At 31.3% G+C, this 19,245-nt stretch overlaps 1 protein-coding gene across 2 annotated transcripts in view; it reads right to left on the bottom strand.

Annotated features, from left to right (window-relative positions):
- Positions 1 to 19,245, bottom strand: part of LOC111416476 (Lim3 homeobox protein) — a 76,584-nt gene that overhangs the window by 13,953 nt on the left and 43,386 nt on the right. Inside the window, exons 1-2 of one of the 2 annotated variants that reach the window (XM_023048511.2) lie at positions 9,504 to 9,682; positions 9,269 to 9,443 (exon numbers count right to left, since the gene is read on the bottom strand). In XM_023048511.2, the coding sequence (XP_022904279.1) occupies positions 9,269 to 9,443; positions 9,504 to 9,597 (269 nt within the window). In that variant the 5' untranslated portion in view covers positions 9,598 to 9,682. Of the gene's footprint in view, positions 1 to 9,268; positions 9,444 to 9,503; positions 9,683 to 19,245 lie in introns of those variants that run through there. The other variant, XM_023048509.2, reaches the window with a different exon arrangement.

The following is a 19,245-nucleotide window of genomic DNA, read 5'->3' as shown; positions in this document are numbered from 1 at the left end:
CACTCTCTAGTGCAAGATAATCTTCGCATTGAAGTACTCAGCCAAGTTCGTCTCCATTTTATGACTGTTGTGTTCCTTGGGTGCTATTTAAGTTTCATACATTAATTCATCTACAAATTTTGTTTGATCTGTAGTGGACGCAAAGTAATGGAATACGTTTGGCTGTTAGCCAAAAAAAACTTTTTTGAAGTATCACCTCTTCTTGGAGCAATTTTAGTATCAAAGCGTCCTGTAGGGTTACTACTTTGTGGAGTGTTTCTGTCACTTGTTCTTATCCCGCATCTTAAGTATAAATTTACCTCTAGGGTTATAAATATGTTGCAGAGAAATTTCAACATATGTTAACCTATAAGCATCCCTAGCTCTATTAGGTCCTAAATCCTGTGTTAGGCCTCTGATATATTTGCACATGGTATATTTCATACCATCTCTAGCTCCAGGTAGTTTTAACAGGTTTTTCTGTAGCACATTATTAGCACTCTAATTATTAAAGCATTTCGTTTTCAATTGTGTTTAATAGTTTAAATAAGCTGTTCCTTAAAAAAATTGATTTTTGCTTATTATTGTTAAGTTTTGTAACTTTTCCAGAAAGTGTCAAAAATAGCTATTAACAATATGGCTTTTTAACACTAGATTCGAATGAGGTAGAGTTCAGCGTTGGAACTCTTCAGATCAATTACCACGTAAGTTCTAAATATGACAAGATTGTTTCTAATTTTGAAATTATGTATTGAAACCCAGATATTAAAGAAAATATATTTGCTGATGAATTTATTGCATACAAGACTTGTCTAATTAAGTATAAAGAGAGTGGAAAATCAGAGAATATCTTGAAAACATCATTTCATTTTGTATATTATTTCATATTTTATATGGATTTTTTTTTATATTTATAAATATTATTTTATTAGAATTTTATTAGAATATATAGCGAATATTGTTAGGGAATCTAAATCGAAAAAGGATCTTCCAGTAAACTTGAAGACAACACTTTCCGCGATGACGAATTCTCAATGGAATATATGGGAAAATCGTAAAGTTCTGTGTGATCCAGGAGGTCCAAGTCGAAATTTTGAAGTGCATGGATTAGAAGAAAAATATTTATTGTATTTTGATAAATATTTATATGAAAAATTAGCCAGGATTGTCAAAAAGTGTCCAAAATAAAAACTAGTTTTCCATGAATAATGTCAGTTTATACTGGTGTTATAAAAAGGACATTTATCTTGAAAATCTACCACAGCTTTGAAATGAAATTTTTGTGTTGTAAAATATTAAACTCTGCATAAACACTGGAGGAGAGAATTTTTACATATTATTATCTATGACACGAATGATAATGATACTGATCTCAAAGGTTCTAGTGATAGAGTATAATGGTAACTAGTTCTAGTGCTGATGTGTTGGGTTGGGTAGCTAAAGACAAAAAACTAAAACTCAAAAGCAAACAAAAAATAAGTATTTTAAATGTTTCATTAACCAAGATAATGGAAGAAACTAAAGGTAGCTAAAAGTATGAAACTAAAACTGGTAGAAGAAATGAAAGGAGCTTACTTCCAAGATGCGAGTAGAACGTCAAAGAAACACACAAAACCTTCAATGTCATTTCAGAAAATTTAACGAAAATCCGGTATGGGAGAACATGAAAGGTTTCCTCGATACTTACAAAATTAGTTCCAAAATTGGTTACTTTGAAATGTTATTTTAATTCCGCAGCGAAATAAAAATAAATTAAAAAAGACATTAAAGAAACAATTTATGTTTGCTGCAAAAATCTAGTAGAGCGATAAGTTTACATTAAGTTACATTAACCGATAAATGACTCAACGTTATCAGAATTTACGATTATTCCATTTAATTCCGAACCAAAACAATAATATCCTGAGCGCACAGAAAATCGGAATGGTTCCTACTTGGATGATTACCAATATGGCCGAACATCATAATTACATCAACGAGAAAGCATCCAATATGATTTTAAAATAAGCTCAACGATGGAATATCATAAAATCAAACGTTCAAGTCATGTCTCAAGGTCAACGAAATCTATTAAACTAATATTATTTTTAGGTTGAAACAAACTAATTTCACTAACTTTCTGATAATTAAATTTTATTTTTATTTTTATCATATAATTAATTGCAGTTGGAGTGCTTTTGTTTGGTTTCGTCGAATTTCATTCAAATTACATTTAGTTATAATTTTAGCGTATTTTTGGGGATAAATAAACGGTTTGAAAAGAAGCTGATCAATAACTATTGAAAATGTTTTTGACATCTTTTGCATGCTTCAGTTTGTAAAAGAGAAAAAATAAAATATCGATATACAATTGAAATTTACAAATAAACCTACCGCAAATTGAGATGGCTTTTCTACATTAGTGCGTTCAGATATTTCCATAGTTAATAAAGAGCAACATTTTGTGCTATTTGCTTTCGTTTTTAAAATATTTCCCCTTAAATCCATTAATATCCACGATTTTTTGCTAAATCAAACATTCTCAAGAACGAAAGGGAATTCGGAAAAATATTATTCTTGTTTCTCGATTGAAAACTTCTGTTTAACAACTTTTTCGTTCTTCTTTACATGATAACTTTGTGAACTTAACTTTTATTTTTTCATTTCCTAATTCGATGAAATGGTTTTCTCAAAACTTTGAAAATCCTTTTCTGGTAGAAAAATAAATTTAAGAGTGGAAAGAAAGAGTAGAATTCTTGAAATATTTCCACTTATATCCATCAATATCGCCGATTGTTGATAAAAATACAATATTCAAGGATAATATCTCAAGAACGAAAGAAAATTCGGGAAAATGTTATTTTTGTTTATTGATTTAAAACTTTTTTTTCCACGCAATTAACTTGTACTTTTTTCTTTAGAGTTTATTATTAATAAGAACCACCCCGAAGAGTAAATAGAAATTGCTAATCGGATGAAATGGTTTTCACAAAACTTTTAAAATCTTCTGATAGAAAAATAAATTTAAAAGTGAAAATGAAAAATAACATTTTATCCTATTGGCTCGCCGATTTTTTCTAAATCTAAACTTTTCAAGATTCATATCTCAAGAGAATTCTTCTTTATCGTTTTAAAACTTATTTTTCTACACGCATAACTTTATGTTTTGTATTATTAATAAATACCACCCCAAAAAATACAGAAAAATGATAACTTTATGAAGTTCATTTTTATTATTTCATCTCCTAATTCGTTGAGAAAGCTTTTATGGATAATATCTCAAGAACGAAAGGGAATTCGAAAAAAATGTTATTCTTCGTTATCGATTTAAAACTTATTTTTCTAGGTGATTGATTTGTTCTACGCGATTGTAAGTAAGTATAACTTTATATTGACTTTCCTCTAATTTGTTGATATGGTATTTTCAAAACATTTTAGAAAAATAAATTTAAAAGTAAAAATAAAGAGTATGAGATGACATAGACCAGAAGCTTAAGCTTTAGTGGTTCTGTTATAACTTATAGATGCTCAGCTCACTTTCTCAATTTGCTTAGCAAAGACCTTGAAGTAACTAAAGTCCATGTTACTTTCATGTGATCCAAATTGTGAAATATTTTATCACCTGGCTATATCTAAGTATATGGCTTGTTTATACTGATGGAAAAGTTTTAAACAATGTGAGGTGGAACAGTGTAGTGGATTACCTGGAAATACATGTAAGTCAATGGGAAAAACTGTCAAAAGTATGTGAAGAAAATAAAAAGGAAATTGATTCTACAATATATACCAAAATATATCAAATAATGTACCAATATACCAGAAAGTATCTAATATTGATCCCAAACGATCTGCAGAAGATTACTTAAATATCTTAAAGCCAATATCCCGGGGACTTGACAAATTGCAAAAAAGGTGCTTCTCTATATGATGCTGAAGAAGTGTGAAAGAAAATAAGACACAAGTTTGTTTCAAACACAAGTTTATCAGAAATTTTACATTAGACCTTACCATTTACTTGTATTTATTTTAGATATAACTAAAACAAAATATAAATTGACGATGGAAGAGAAAGACGAAGCTATGAACACACTTAGGGGTACGTACGCTATTACTGGATTATTACCACTAATAGTTAAGCTAGAGACGAAAATGGAACCATTTTCTGCAAGGAAGTTATATCCATTGCTACTGTATTGCAGCGGTGGATTTCACAAAAGAACCTTCCTGATTGAGAAACTTCTTCCAACTTTAAAACAATTTTTATGTATTGTTTGTTCTTCAGCTTCAATAGAGAAGAGTCTTCACAACATTTGGGCTCGCCTATTACAATGTGTGCAATAAATGAGGAGTGGAAAAAGCCAGTAAATTAGTATTTTTATATAAACTTTACAGTGAATTTCACTTAAGACTCAATATACAAAAATATATTTCCATAGAAACCAGGGCTTGACCTAGAATTAGAAAAATTTCGTTTAGCCGTACCTCTCTTAACCCGTTACCTCCCACCGATCTATTTATAGATCACTGGTTTAGGACGTTTTTCACCCTTTCAGAGAAGTGGAAACAACGCGTGGTACGCAGCTAGAAATTGTATACATACTGTTAGTCCAGAAGTAAATGAACTTACGGATGAGGAAAAAATCGACGGTAATGACCTAAGTTTGCCCATCGTAAATGACGTTTTGGATCCATTAAAATCACTGTTGATGAAGAATTTGATGAAGAAGATTCTCTCCCACTATCGTATCTTGTTCCAAGACGTCCCATAGATTTGTCTCACATTGACGAACCTCACACAAAAAGAAGTAGAAAAGATAGGGAAAATAGGCGTCCTGCCGAATGGATGAAAATACTGCCTACCTATGACCTGCCGCCTGCCGACAATGTTTGTAAAGAACCCTTGACAATGATACGTCTGTTCAAATTTTCTGCTTTACCAATGAAATATATGAATATAGACTGGAAGGAACAACAAGATATGCGAGTCAAAAAAACAAATATGGATGGTCTCTAAACATATAGATGACATAAAAATGTTTGTCGCTTTCACACCTTGCCTAGTGAAAGAGACTATTGGTCTAACCATGAAGACTTAGGTGTGCCAATAGTCAAGAATGCTATGACGAGAAATGCATACTACGAAATAAAATAATTTTTGCATTTTCAAGACAATAGAAACTTTGAAGAAAACAAGAAAGATAAAAGTTTCAAAATTAGAATTTTGATCGAAAAAATGAATCATAATTTTCGAAAGTATTTGAAGAACATCTGTTTATCGACGAAATGATAGTTAGGTATTACGGACTAATAAGGTTTGACTATAAATTATGGACGATGTGTGGTATCGATGGATATGGTTTTATTTTGTCTCTATATTGTGGAAAAGAAGGACACGAGTGGTTCCGCAAATGTTATCAGTTATAGAAAATCCCAACAGTTATTCCGTTTATTTTGATAACTTTTTTGATAGCCACGGATTGCCACTAAAGTTGCGACAGCTTGGATTTAAAGCAATAGGAATGATACGGGAGAATAGAATGCTAAAGTGTCCGCTACAAACGTCCAGACTTAGAAATATTGACAGGAGGTACATTCGATTGTTGTTTTGACAAGGAAAATAAAATTTGAATTGTCAAAACCAACTTTGGCTCAACGGAACCTGTGTCAACTGTTAATAGATGGAGCAAGGCAAAAAAAGAAAAAGTACCAGTGCCTCAGCCTGGTGGATCAACACGACTGGCTTTTGGAAAAGCATTCTATTGCAGTTAGAGGGAAGAAGTGATATTGGTGTCTAGTAACTCGTATTATTAACATGGCAATTATAAATGGATATCTTGTTTACCGTCAAATTCATGGTAAGAAGTCCATTTCAATCAAAAATTTCCGAAGGGACATAGCCGTACATTACTTAAAACTTGGACATAGCCGACATGTTATGAAAGAAAGACATCCCAGTCTACCTTCAATTCGTTACGGCGTCGTGTCAGTTCGCGAAGACATAAGATTCGACCAAAAAGGCCACTTTCTTGAAAAAGGAAACAGCAGCATCAATGCCCTAACGTTTTGCAAAAAATGCATTATAACATTATGTACAAGCTGTTTCGAGCCGTTTCATCGCAGTACATAAATGTTATATTACTTAAGAATTTACGTATTTATAAATAAATATTTTCCAAGTTCTTTTTTTACATTTTATTTTCGGCAAATACTCTTATATCTTCTCAGCGATCTATTTATAGTACAACCCTTTTCTCAGATTTTAATAACTATGTTTGTATGTGTCTACTTATAAAACAAATCTTTTCAAATAAATTAATAAATTGGGAGTTAACGGATTATGACGGCTTGTAGGTGGTAGGTATCGCTAGTTAGCATAAAATATCACTATGTTGCATATTTTTATTGAACTAAAACTAGAACTAACACTAGACCTAGAACTAAAAAGTTTCGAGTTTAGCCGTGCGTCTGTAGACTCACAGCTAAATATACGTCAGAAGACGCACGGCTAAACGTGCGTCATCTAAATGTTAGTTCTAGTTTTTATTGTTATGCAGCGCTAGGCCAAGAATTAGAATCATTCGGGTTTAGCCGTCTTAAGAGACGTACTGCTAAAGCCAAATGTTTCTAGTTCTAGGTCTAATGTTAATTCTAGTGACAGTGCAAGTGTAAAACTAGAACTAACACTATACCTAGAACTAGAATCATTCGGGTTTAGCCGTCTTTAGAGACGAGCGTCTAAACCCAAATGATTCTAGTTCTAGGTTTAGTGATAGTTCCACATAGTAACAGTGCTATTGTAAAACTAGAACTAACATTAGGCCTAGAACTAGAATCATTTGGGTTTAGCCGTCTTTAGAGACGTGCGGCTAAACCAAAATGATTCTAGTTCTAGGTCTAATGTTAGTTTTAGTGACAGTGCTAGTGTAAAACTAGAACTAACACTATACCTAGAACTAGAATCATTCGGGTTTAGCCGTCTTTAGAGACGAGCGTTTAAACCCAAATAATTCTAGTTCTAGGTCTAATGTTAGTTTTAGTGACAGTGCTAGTGTAAAACTAGAACTAACACTATACCTAGAACTAGAATCATTTGGGTTTAGCCGTCTTCAGAGACGAGCGTCTAAACCCAAATGATTCTAGTTCTAGGTTTAGTGTTAGTCCCACATAGTAACAGTGCTATTGTAAAACTAGAACTAACACTAGACCTAGAACTAGAATCATTTGAGTTTAGCCGTCTTTAGAGACGTGCGGCTAAACCCAAATGATTTTAGTTCTAGGTCTAATGTTAGTTTTAGTGACAGTGCTAGTGTAAAACTAGAACTAACACTATACCTAGAACTAGAATCATTCGGGTTTAGCCGTCTTTAGAGACGAGCGTCTAAACCCAAATGATTCTAGTTTTAGGTTTAGTGTTAGTTCCACATAGTAACAGTGCTATTGTAAAACTAGAACTAACACTAGACCTAGAACTAGAATCATTTGAGTTTAGCCGTCTTTAGAGACGTGCGGCTAAACCCAAATGATTTTAGTTCTAGGTCTAATGTTAGTTTTAGTGACAGTGCTAGTGTAAAACTAGAACTAACACTATACCTAGAACTAGAATCATTCGGGTTTAGCCGTCTTTAGAGACGAGCGTTTAAACCCAAATAATTCTAGTTCTAGGTCTAATGTTAGTTTTAGTGACAGTGCTAGTGTAAAACTAGAACTAACACTATACCTAGAACTAGAATCATTTGGGTTTAGCCGTCTTTAGAGACGAGCGTCTAAACCCAAATGATTCTAGTTCTAGGTTTAGTGTTAGTCCCACATAGTAACAGTGCTAGTGTAAAACTAGAACTAACACTAGACCTAGAACTAGAATCATCTGAGTTTAGCCGTCTTTAGAGACGTGCGGCTAAACCTAAATGATTTTAGTTCTAGGTCTAATGTTAGTTTTAGTGACAGCGCTAGTGTAAAACCAGAACTAACACTAGACCTAGAACTAGAATCATCTGAGTTTAGCCGTCTTTAGAGACGTGCGGCTAAACCCAAATGATTTTAGTTCTAGGTCTAATGTTAGTTTTAGTAACAGTGCTAGTGTAAAACTAGAACTAACACTAGGCCTAGAACTAGAATCATTTGGGTTTAGCCGTCTTTAGAGACGAGCGTTTAAACCCAAATAATTCTAGTTCTAGGTCTAATGTTAGTTTTAGTGACAGTGATAGTGTAAAACTAGAACTAACACTATACCTAGAACTAGAATCATTCGGGTTTAGCCGTCTTTAGAGACGAGCGTCTAAACCCAAATGATTCTAGTTTTAGGTTTAGTGTTAGTTCCACATAGTAACAGTGCTATTGTAAAACTAGAACTAACACTAGGCCTAGAACTAGAATCATTTGGGTTTAGCCGTCTTTAGAGACGTGCGACTAAACCCAAATGATTCTAGTTCTAGGTCTAATGTTAGTTTTAGTGACAGTGCTAGTGTAAAACTAGAACTAACACTAAACCTAGAACTAGAATCATTCGGGTTTAGCCGTGCGTCTCTTAAGACTATAACTCAGAGTTATCATAAGGACGTCACCTTTTCCAAGCAAACCGTTTCCACTGCAAGTGGATAGTAGTGTCCTAACTATTGTTACTGCATTATATATTGCGAGTTTTATAAAATTCCCGGTGTAATTCCTGAGTATTGTTTTCTTTTTGTTTTTCTTTACATATTGTTTTTGTTTGGTCTTAGTTTTATATAACGAATATATTTATTTTCATTTTACTTTTGATTTAAATTATCGATTAATATAAAAAAAACTACTTGACATAATCGGGCGAGAATTCGAATAAATGTTAGTCTTCTTTATCGATTTAAAACATAGAAAAGTTACTATGTCCAAAAAATAAACAAAAATAATAACTTTATGAAGTTAACTTGTGTTATATTTCATCTCCTAATTGGGATCTCTTTGTAGTAGAAAAATAAATTTAATAAACGAAAAGAGTAACATTTCATTCTTTTTTCGATTGTGTCTGAATCCAATATATGGAATATTTCAATTATCAACAAGCTGTAAATTTATCTGTTTGAGAAGATTTGTGAACATTAAATGTTCATTACATGTCGATTTAGATCAGAAAGATTAACAAGTGCTCCAGATTTAGAATCATTTGAATTGATTATTAAAATTAACAATTATATTAACAATAATTTCTTAATACTTTCTCAAAACTTTGTAAATGAAGAGGAGTAGGATTTTAATAGAACAAGAATGCGCAATAGCAACGTTAAATAATAATTGAACATGTGATTAGTTTAATAACTCAACTTTTAATACTTACTTGAAAAAATCATCTTTACAGAAAAGCTGTCCATTTCTCGCAAAGCATTTATCAGTCAATTGAATCCTACAGTCATTACATTGAAGACATCTTGCATGCCATGTTCTATCCAAGACTTTCAATATGAATTTATCCAAAATCATTTCATGGCATCCACCGCACTTAGGAATTGTAGCTAAAAATAACGAAAAACAAAATCAACTTGATTCTCTGTTTAGGTTCTCTGTTCACATACATATTAAAACCGGCGGAATATCTTCTATAGAAATTGGAGGAACTCTAAACATATCAATATCTAACCCTAAACGTTCCTTAAACTGGGTAATCATAACTCAAAATTAATATCACTGAAAGATCACTACACAAAACTCTTTTTTGTTTTAATTTTTTTTGGTTTAGTGCAGTAAGTTACTTATAGCATGGTGATTTGAAAGGAACTGAACCCTAAAGGGGACCTTTTTGGGCTGAAGGGCCCCTCGTACGCAGTCTCAGTTGACAGTTTTTACCACGACGTCACCGCCCCGACTTTACACAAACGGAGGACAGCGTCTGTGCAATCGGTTTTTTGCCATTGGTCGATGTGCCTTCCGGTTTAACGACGCCACACCCCGTCACTATCAACCCCCGAGTTACTTCAACCCCCTAAATAATACCTCACAAAATCGAAAAACTTCCTTTTAATAAATTAGCAAATTTCAAAAATATCAATAATAATGACCGCATCGATCGTTTAATAATTTGTGGTTTTTTTAAATAATTAATGTTCGTTATTGACCTTTTTCTGGGGATTTATTTTCCCAGATTTTATTACATAACAAACAGATAAAATCCTAAAACGAAAATTGTTAAAACCGCAAGTTTAAAAAGACTGAACGGTGATTTCCCGGGGAATAAATAAAGATTACAATCCGTTGCGGTTTATTTATTCACGTTAATTCACTTATTCGTGGATCGTTTAAAGGTTTCTTTCCAGAGCATCTTCAGGATTAAGTCTATTTACGATAAATAATCGAGATTTAATCCTGGTTTAAGATTTAATCGCGCCGCTTTGATGTTATCATTTGGTGTTATAACTTGTATCAAACAAAAATTCAAGGAAGTTCTAAATATGTGAATCAATTTTAAATTCTTTATCGTTACTAGAAGAAAAATAATAAAATTTGAATATTACTGCCATTATATAATATGGTAATTATTAGCGATGGCTTTGAATTGTTCTTGGTTATTTATGATGGTAATTTAGTATTTATGAGTTCATTTAGTTTCTTTTAATATGAATCGTGTTTCTCCACTTTTACAGTTCTTACGAATTGTTGTAAGAAGTTCGTGGAAAATCGCGTTTTTATTAATTGTTATGAAACATACTAAATATCTTTTAGTTTTTGCGATAATTTCCACATACATTATTTATAATGAACTAAAAAAAAACATAATCCATAACGAGATTTTGCTTACTTATAATTACTTATAATTTTGGTTGAAACTTTTAAATGAACAAATTAACAAATTTGTTGATTACTGTCAATTGTAACAAAGCAATTAAATGTGATAAGAAAAAATATTGTGCATATAAATTGTTCATCACGATGCAAAAATGCATGGTTGATAATCAGAGCTACTTTTTTATAACCATATTCTTGTTAGAAAGCAAAAATCCCCAAAATATCAAAATTGATGATTTTCGTCGCTAAAGACTGATTATAATAATGAAGATAACTCAAAAACTAAAAGCGACGGAGAAAAATATGTTCTTAAAATTTGTTTATAATAAACCAAAAAGACATAATCCGTAACCAGGTTGAAGTCAGTTATAACCATGTTTGAAGTAAAAAATAGAAATGCTTAAAACATGAAAATTGATATTGTTCGTTATTAAAGTCGACGGTAATTAAGAAATTAAAAATGATAGGATAAAATATTGTGCATATAAATTGTTCATAATGATGCAAGAATGCATGATTGATAATCAGAACAACTTTATACACAATCATATTCTAGTTAGAAAGTGGAAATTCCTAAAATATCAAAATTAATGATTTTCGTCGTTAAAGAGTGATTGTAATAATAAAGATAACCAAAGAACTAAAAACGATGGAGAAATATATTTTGCGAATGATTTGTTTATAATAAACCAAAAAACATAATCCATAAGCAGGTCAACCTCAGTTATAACCATGTTCGAAGATAAAGGTGGAAATGCTTAAAACATCAAAATTGATATTTTTTGTTATTAAAGTCCATGATAATTAAGAAATTAAAAGTCATAGGATAAAATATTGTGCATATAAATTGTTCATAATGATGCAAAAATGCATGATTTATAATCAGAACAACTTTACTTACAATCATATTCTAGTTAGAAAGTGGAAATCCTTAAAATATCAAAATTGATGATTTTCATCGTTAAAGATTGACTACAATAATAAAGATATCTCAAAAACTAAAAGCGATGGAGAAAAATATTTTGCTAATAATTTGTTTATAATAAACCAAAGAGACATAATCTATAACCAGGTCGACCTCAGTTATAACCATGTTGGAAGTAAAAACTGGAAATGCTTAAAACATCAAAATTGATATTTTTCGTTATTAGAGTCCATGGTAATTAAGAAATTAAAAGTGATAGGTTAAAATATTGTGTACATAAATTGTTCATAATGATGCAAGAATGCATGATTGATAATCAGAACAACTTTACTTACAATCATATTCTAGTTAGAAACTGGAAATTCCCACAATATCAAAATTGATGATTTTCGTCGTTAAAGAGTGATTGTAATAATAAAAATAACTCAAAAACTAAAAGCGATGGAGGAAAATATTCTGCGAATGATTTGTTTATAACAAACCAAAAAGCATAATCCATAACCAGGTCAACCTCAGTTATAACCATGTTCGAAGTAAAAAGTGGAAATACTTAAAACATCAAAATTGATATTTTTCGTTATTAAAGTCCATGGTAATTAAGAAATTAAAAGTGATAGGACACAATATTGTGGATATAAATTGTTCATAATGATGCAGAAATGCATGATTTATAATCAGAACAACTTTACTTACAATCATATTCTAGTTAGAAAGTGGAAATCCCTAAAATATCAAAATTGATGATTTTCGTCGTTAAAGAGTGATTGTAATAATAAAAATAACTCAAAAACTAAAAGCGATGGAGGAAAATATTCTGCGAATGATTTGTTTATAACAAACCAAAAAGCATAATCCATAACCAGGTCAACCTCAGTTATAACCATGTTGGAAGTAAAAAGTGGAAATGTTTAAAACATCAAAATTGATATTTTTCGTTATTAAAGTCTATGATAATTAAGAAATTAAAAGTGATAGGACACAATATTGTTCATATAAATTGTTCATCACGATGCAAAAATGCATGATTTATAATCAGAACAACTTTACTTACAATCATATTCTAGTTAGAAAGTGGAAATCCCTAAAATATCAAAATTGATGATTTTCGTCGTTAAAGATTGACTACAATAATAAAGGTATCTCAAAAACTAAAAGCGATGGAGAAAAATATTTTGCTAATAATTTGTTTATAATAAACCAAAAAAACATAATCTATAACCAGGTCGACCTCAGTTATAACCACGTTGGAAGTAAAAAGTTGAAATGCTTAAAACATCAAAATTGATATTTTTCGTTATTAAAGTCCATGGTAATTAAGAAATTAAAAGTGATAGGATAAAATATTGTGCATAGAAATTGTTCATAAAGATGCAAAAACGCAGGATTGATAATCAGAACAACTTTACTTATAATCATATTTCTAGTTAGAAAGTGGAAATTCCGAAAATATCAAAATTGATGATTTTCGTCGGTAAAGACTGATTGTTATAACAAAGATAACTTAAAAACTAAAAGCGATGGAGAAAAATATTTTGCTAATAATTTGTTTATAATAAACCAAAAAAACATAATCTATAACCAGGTCGACCTCAGTTATAACCATGTTCGAAGTAAAAAGTGGAAATACTTAAAACATCAAAATTGACATTTTTCGTTATTAAAGTCCATGGTAATTAAGAAATTAAAAGTGATAGGACACAATATTGTGGATATAAATTGTTCATATTGATGCAAAAATGCATAGTTGATAATCAGCACAACTTTACTTACAATCTTAATCTAATTAGAAAGTGAAAATTCCCAAAATATCAAAATTGATGATTTTCGTCGGTATAGGTTGACTGTAATAATAAAGAAATCTCAAGAACTAAAAACGATGGAGAAATATATTTCGCGAATGATTTGTTTATGATAAACCAAAAAACATAATTCATAACCAGGTCAACCTCAGTTATAACAATGTTTGAAGTAAAAAGTGAAAATGCTTAAAACACAAACATTAATATTTTTCGTTATTAAAGTCCATGGTAATTAAGAAATTAGAAGTGATAGGATAAAATATTGTGCATATAAATTGTTCATAATGATGCAAGAATGCATGATTGATAATCAGAACTACTTTACACACAATCATATTCTAGTTAGAAAGTGGAAATTCCCAAAATATCAAAATTGATGATTTTCATCGTTAATCAATAACCAGATTATGCTTTTTGGTTTGTTATAAACAAATCATTCGTAAAATATTTTCCTCCATCGCTTTTAGTTTTTGAGTTATTTTTATTATTACAATCACTCTTTAACGATAAAAATCCCTAAAATATCAAAATTGATGATTTTCGTCGTTAAAGATTGACTACAATAATAAAGATATCTCAAAAATTAAAAGCGATGGAGAAAAATATTTTGATAATAACTTGTTTATAATAAACCAAAAAAACATAATCCATAACCAGGTCAACCTCAGTTATAACCATGTTCGAAGTAAAAAGTGGAAATGTTTAAAACATCAAAATTGATATTTTTCGTTATTAAAGTCGACGGTTATTAAGAAATTAAAAGTGATAGGATAAAATATTGTGCATATAAATTGTTCATAATGATGCATAAACGCATGATTGATAATTAGAACAGCTTTACTTATAATAGTATTCTAGTTAGAAAGTGGAAATTCCGAAAATATCAAAATTGATGATTTTCATCGTTAAAGACTGACTGTAATAATAAAGATAACTCAAGAATTAAAAGGGATGGAGAAAAATATTTTACGAATAATTTGTTTATAACAAACCAAAAAAACATTATCCATAACCAGGTCGACCTCAGATATAACCGTGTTCGAAGTAAAAAGTAGAAATGCATAATACATCAAAATTAACATTTTTCGTTATTAAAGTCCATGGTAATTAAGACATTAAAAATGATAGGATAAAATATTGTGCATATAAATTGTTCATAATGATGCAAAAATGCACGATTGATAATCAGAAGAACTTTAATTATAACCATATACTAGTTAGAAAGTAAAAATTCCCAAAATATCGCAATGGATGATTTTCGTCGTTAAAGATTGACTGTAATAACAAAGATAACTCAAATACTAAAAGCGATGGAGAAAAATATTTTGCCAATTATTTGTTTATAATAAACCAAAAAAAGATAATCCATAACCAGGTCAACCGCAGTTATAACCATATTCTTGTTAGAAAGTGGAAATCCCCAAAATATTAAAATTGATGATTTTTGTCGTTAAAGTTTAACTTTAGTGATAAAGATAACTCAAGTACTAAAAGCGATAGAGAAAGATATATTGCACATAATTTGTTTATAATAAACCAAAAAACATAATCCATAATTAGGTCGACCTCAGTTATAGCCATGTTCGACCTAGAAAATGAAAATTCCTAAAATTGCATAATATAGATTTTTTCGCGTAAAAAATCGATTAGAATTACCTCGATTAAAAGTGATAGTAAAAAATTTTTACATATAAATTGTTCATAATAATACAAAAACCCATCATTGATAATTAAAACTACTTTAGTGATGACCATTTTCTGTTGAGAAAGTGGAAATCTTCATAATATCAAAATTGATGATTTTCGTTGTTAAAGACTGACTTTAATAATAAAGATAACTCAAAAACCATAACAATAAAATAATCCATAACCAGATCGACATCAGTTATAACCATGTTACAAATAGAAAATGAAAATCCCTAAAATAATAAAATTGATTTTTTTTATCATTGAAGTTGATCACAAACCAAAGGTGACGGAGCAAACTATTTTGAAAATAAATTATTTATTGTGAACTAATAAGCTTACTAATAATAATTTTATGCTAGAAATTGTAAGCCCGCGAAATATCAAAACCAATGATAGTGAGATTGATAAGCATTGATAAGCATCTAAGTTGCAACAATAGAACGCTTACGTCATCTCTTTATATACTTTGTAAATGTGAGAAAGTTGAAGCAAAAATCATTTTTTTGCTAAAATTAAAAAGTTGAGTAATAAAAATACCCCACGCATAATCAAACCTTCGGTTAAATGATCTATTAATAATTAGCATATTGTATTAGGTTTAGGTGTGGATAGAGTTAGCATTAAATTATGTGGAGTGAGGGTTGAATTAGATTTCGGGTGAATCGTGTTTGAGTTTTGAATAACATTTTAAAATATTGTGTTGTTTCGTTTTGATATCTCGATTAGTTTTGGAGAAATGACATTTAAAAATGCTATACTTCTTGTTATCTTCTTTTTAATATTGTATCAGCCAAATTTCGCGAGTTTATCTACAATCTACAAAACTTGTATGATATTTTAATTAGTTTTCTTATAAATAATAAATTATACATAATCTTTAAACGACTCCTCTGGTTATGAGTTCGTTTGTGATGCTCTGTATGGAGCATCGAAGTCGACCCTAGACTGTATATGGACCAAAATTTCCGCTGTATAAGATCATGCGGTAGAAACGCGAAAACAGTTTACCTCTATAATGTAGCACAACAATTTTTTATTCCATTTCATCTTCAGGGACCTTGTTCGGTGTGTAGTCGGAATTCTTGTAGCTTTTTGAATAGTAGTCTATTGACGGTAAATATACATGTGCGACACATTACGCGTAGAATTAGGCATGAGTATCCATTATCCTTTATTCTTTTTAATCTTCTACGATGTTTTATGTCACCGTAAAAGTCGTGGAGACCAAAGATATACAGAACTTTGACTCTTATAAGTTGGATCAGAGGTACCTTCGCCAGTTAATCTACATATGATCAACTGACGTTCAAGTAATCTGACGGACCAAAGTCTGGTGAATAAGTATTTCTCTCAATATTTTCCTTAACCAGTTTTGTTGTTTGTGAGAGTGCATTATCATCATGAAAAATTACTTTGTGTTGCCTTCTTTGAGATTCTGGTCATTTTTCAGCAGCTCATAATAGATCACACCCTGCTGATCTCACCAAACACAGAGCATTATTTTTCGTCAAAATATACCAGTTTTGACTTGATGGACAAATATTTTTGTTTTGTTCTGTACCCATTTTTTCATCTTCTGGGTCTTTGCTATGGCTTTCAAACGCATGGAGACGGCTTCTCGTGTTACATTTAATCGATCCGCGACTTCTAGTTAAGCATCATCCTCATTCCGCGATATTTTCAATTCACCGTGGTCAATTTTGTTTGGTGATGTTGATTCGATACGATCCTGCAGCAGTTTTCTTCAAGTGGTGACAGAAAATCAATACTGCCCGCTAATCGTAGCTTTCAAGCACAAACTATGTTGTTGTATGAAACTCGTACTGTTCCGAGTTGTAAATCTTTGTCAGATTAACTATCAAACATTAACTGTATCATCTGTGCTGGAAGCGGTCTCAGTGTAATCTAATAGTATCACACAATGTGGCTTGGTCGCATGTGGCCGAGGAGCTACAACTGATACTATATTGCCCAACACATACTACATTGCATAATTGCTACGAATAATTATTAAGAATGTGGACTTCTTTTATACATAACAATAAAAGTAGTTTTATCTTAGCTATTTTTTTGATCTTTTCTTCTTAATGATGTTTATTCATCGATCATTTCATGCAAAGAGAGAAAGGATGATGGAATGATTTAACAAATGGACACATATGTTACAAGATGTCAACAAATATAAATTTTGGTTTTATATTTACACCGGCCGGAAGCGGTCTCGGTGTAATCCAACATAATCACTCAATGTGCGTTCTAAGATTGAACAACACAGACTTTGTATAATTGCTATAATTGATTAACTACATCGACAGAGATGCCACATTAATTGCTGTTTGATGTTAGGTATTTGTTGGAACAACTTATTAGCCAAGATCGCTTATGGGCGAGGGGTTACTAAATATTGTGTATACATTTCACCTCGGCCGAGTCATACTTCAGGCAGCATATAATGTGGCAGGAGATGAGTTTTAAGTATTTTGGCGTCAAAATTACGAGTAGTAAGAATCCCCAAGAAGAAATTATAGCTCAAACAGTGAAGGGAGTTTTGATACCAGGTTACTTTAGGGTCAAAATATGGCAAAACATATATATGACCTTAAAAAGTAAGGTTCGCATATATAAGACCTTTGTAAGTCCTGTTATGACATACGCGATAGAGACAAAAATAGATAATGCTACCACAAAACGAAACGCAGAGCAGCAGAGATGAAGACGATACACCTTGTGAGGCCATAAAAGAAGTGAGGATATGGGAGAGATATACGATATCCAGGATAATGTGAAAAGAAGATGGGTATGGAGAGACCATGTTGAATGTATAGAAGCATCAAGACTACTTGAATGATAGTTAATGGACTATGGATTCTATACGATGGTATGAAAGCAAGAGCTCAACATCCTAGTCCCCCCCTCAAATGTCTTAAAATAATAAGAAGAATATAATTAGAATATCTAGATCATATCGATCCTTTTGGGTAGAAAAGTTTTCAGCAGCAATTTATTATTATTATTATAATGATAATAAATGTATTGCCATAATAAAAAAAATACAAATTAAAGAAAATGTATACATTTAACTACTTAATGTATAAATATAGGCAAAGGGTCGACTTATCGCGTAAGCGATATCTTCCAAAGAACACAATCAGTCAGCCGTATACTAAATATATAAAAAAAACAATAAATAAATGGCAAGCTGCTACGTTAAACCTATGGTCATTAAAACGGTGCATAATGTTAGTTAATAGAATATAAGAAGAAGAGAAGTAAAAGAAGAAGAACCGAAAGATCAGGATATGCCGTGTCAGCATAATTTATATGGGGGAAAATCAGAGAATAACAAAGATTACGACGGACCATGGGAGGAAGGAAGCAACGGAGATTTTTTAGCGAGTGGAAACAATGATAGACCTTTCTGCAGTCGCATTGAATTTGAGGTTTCCAGGACATTGTGGAATCCATAACCACCCCAAGGTTTCTAACCGTATTTGACAGCTGAATAAAAGTGAATGGGTGAAAAATCATTAAGCTTTGCTGGTAAAGGTCGACTGCCAAATGCAATTGCTTGAGTTTTAGCAGTATTTAATTTAAGGCCATAACGTTTAGACCAATCCAAAATATTAGAAATGTCATGATTAAGACGTGCAATTGTTTTCTGAAAATCATCAATTGTTGTCGTAGTGTAAATTTGGAGGTCATCAGCATACACATGATAATTACAAGAAATGCAATGATGACGGCATTAATAAAAATTGAAAAGAGCAACGGCCCCAACACACTACCCTGCGGTACACCACATGTGATATCACAAGCAGACGAGTGCGCAGAATCAGCACGCACACACAAGGAACAACAGGAAAGGTAAGATTGAAACCAAGATAAACATGAAGAGGTAAATCCAATTGCAGCCAGTGACGCCAACAAGAACTCGTGATCAACCGAATCGAACGTCTTGCTGAAATCAAGTAGTACAAAGATGGTAACACAACGTTTGTCGCATGCATGTAAATACTCTTGAACTTGCAAATAAATAAGGCGCTCGAGAGCTTTGAATAGAACAGATAAAATTGAAATAGGGCGAAAATCATTTAAACTTGAAGGACTCTTGGATTTAAGTAT

This window comes from Onthophagus taurus, chromosome 6, assembly GCF_036711975.1.
Source record: "Onthophagus taurus isolate NC chromosome 6, IU_Otau_3.0, whole genome shotgun sequence".
NCBI classification, from domain to species: domain Eukaryota; kingdom Metazoa; phylum Arthropoda; class Insecta; order Coleoptera; family Scarabaeidae; genus Onthophagus; species Onthophagus taurus.
The sequence above is the reverse complement of the archived record's forward strand: the minus strand, read 5'-3'. Positions and strand labels throughout refer to the sequence as shown.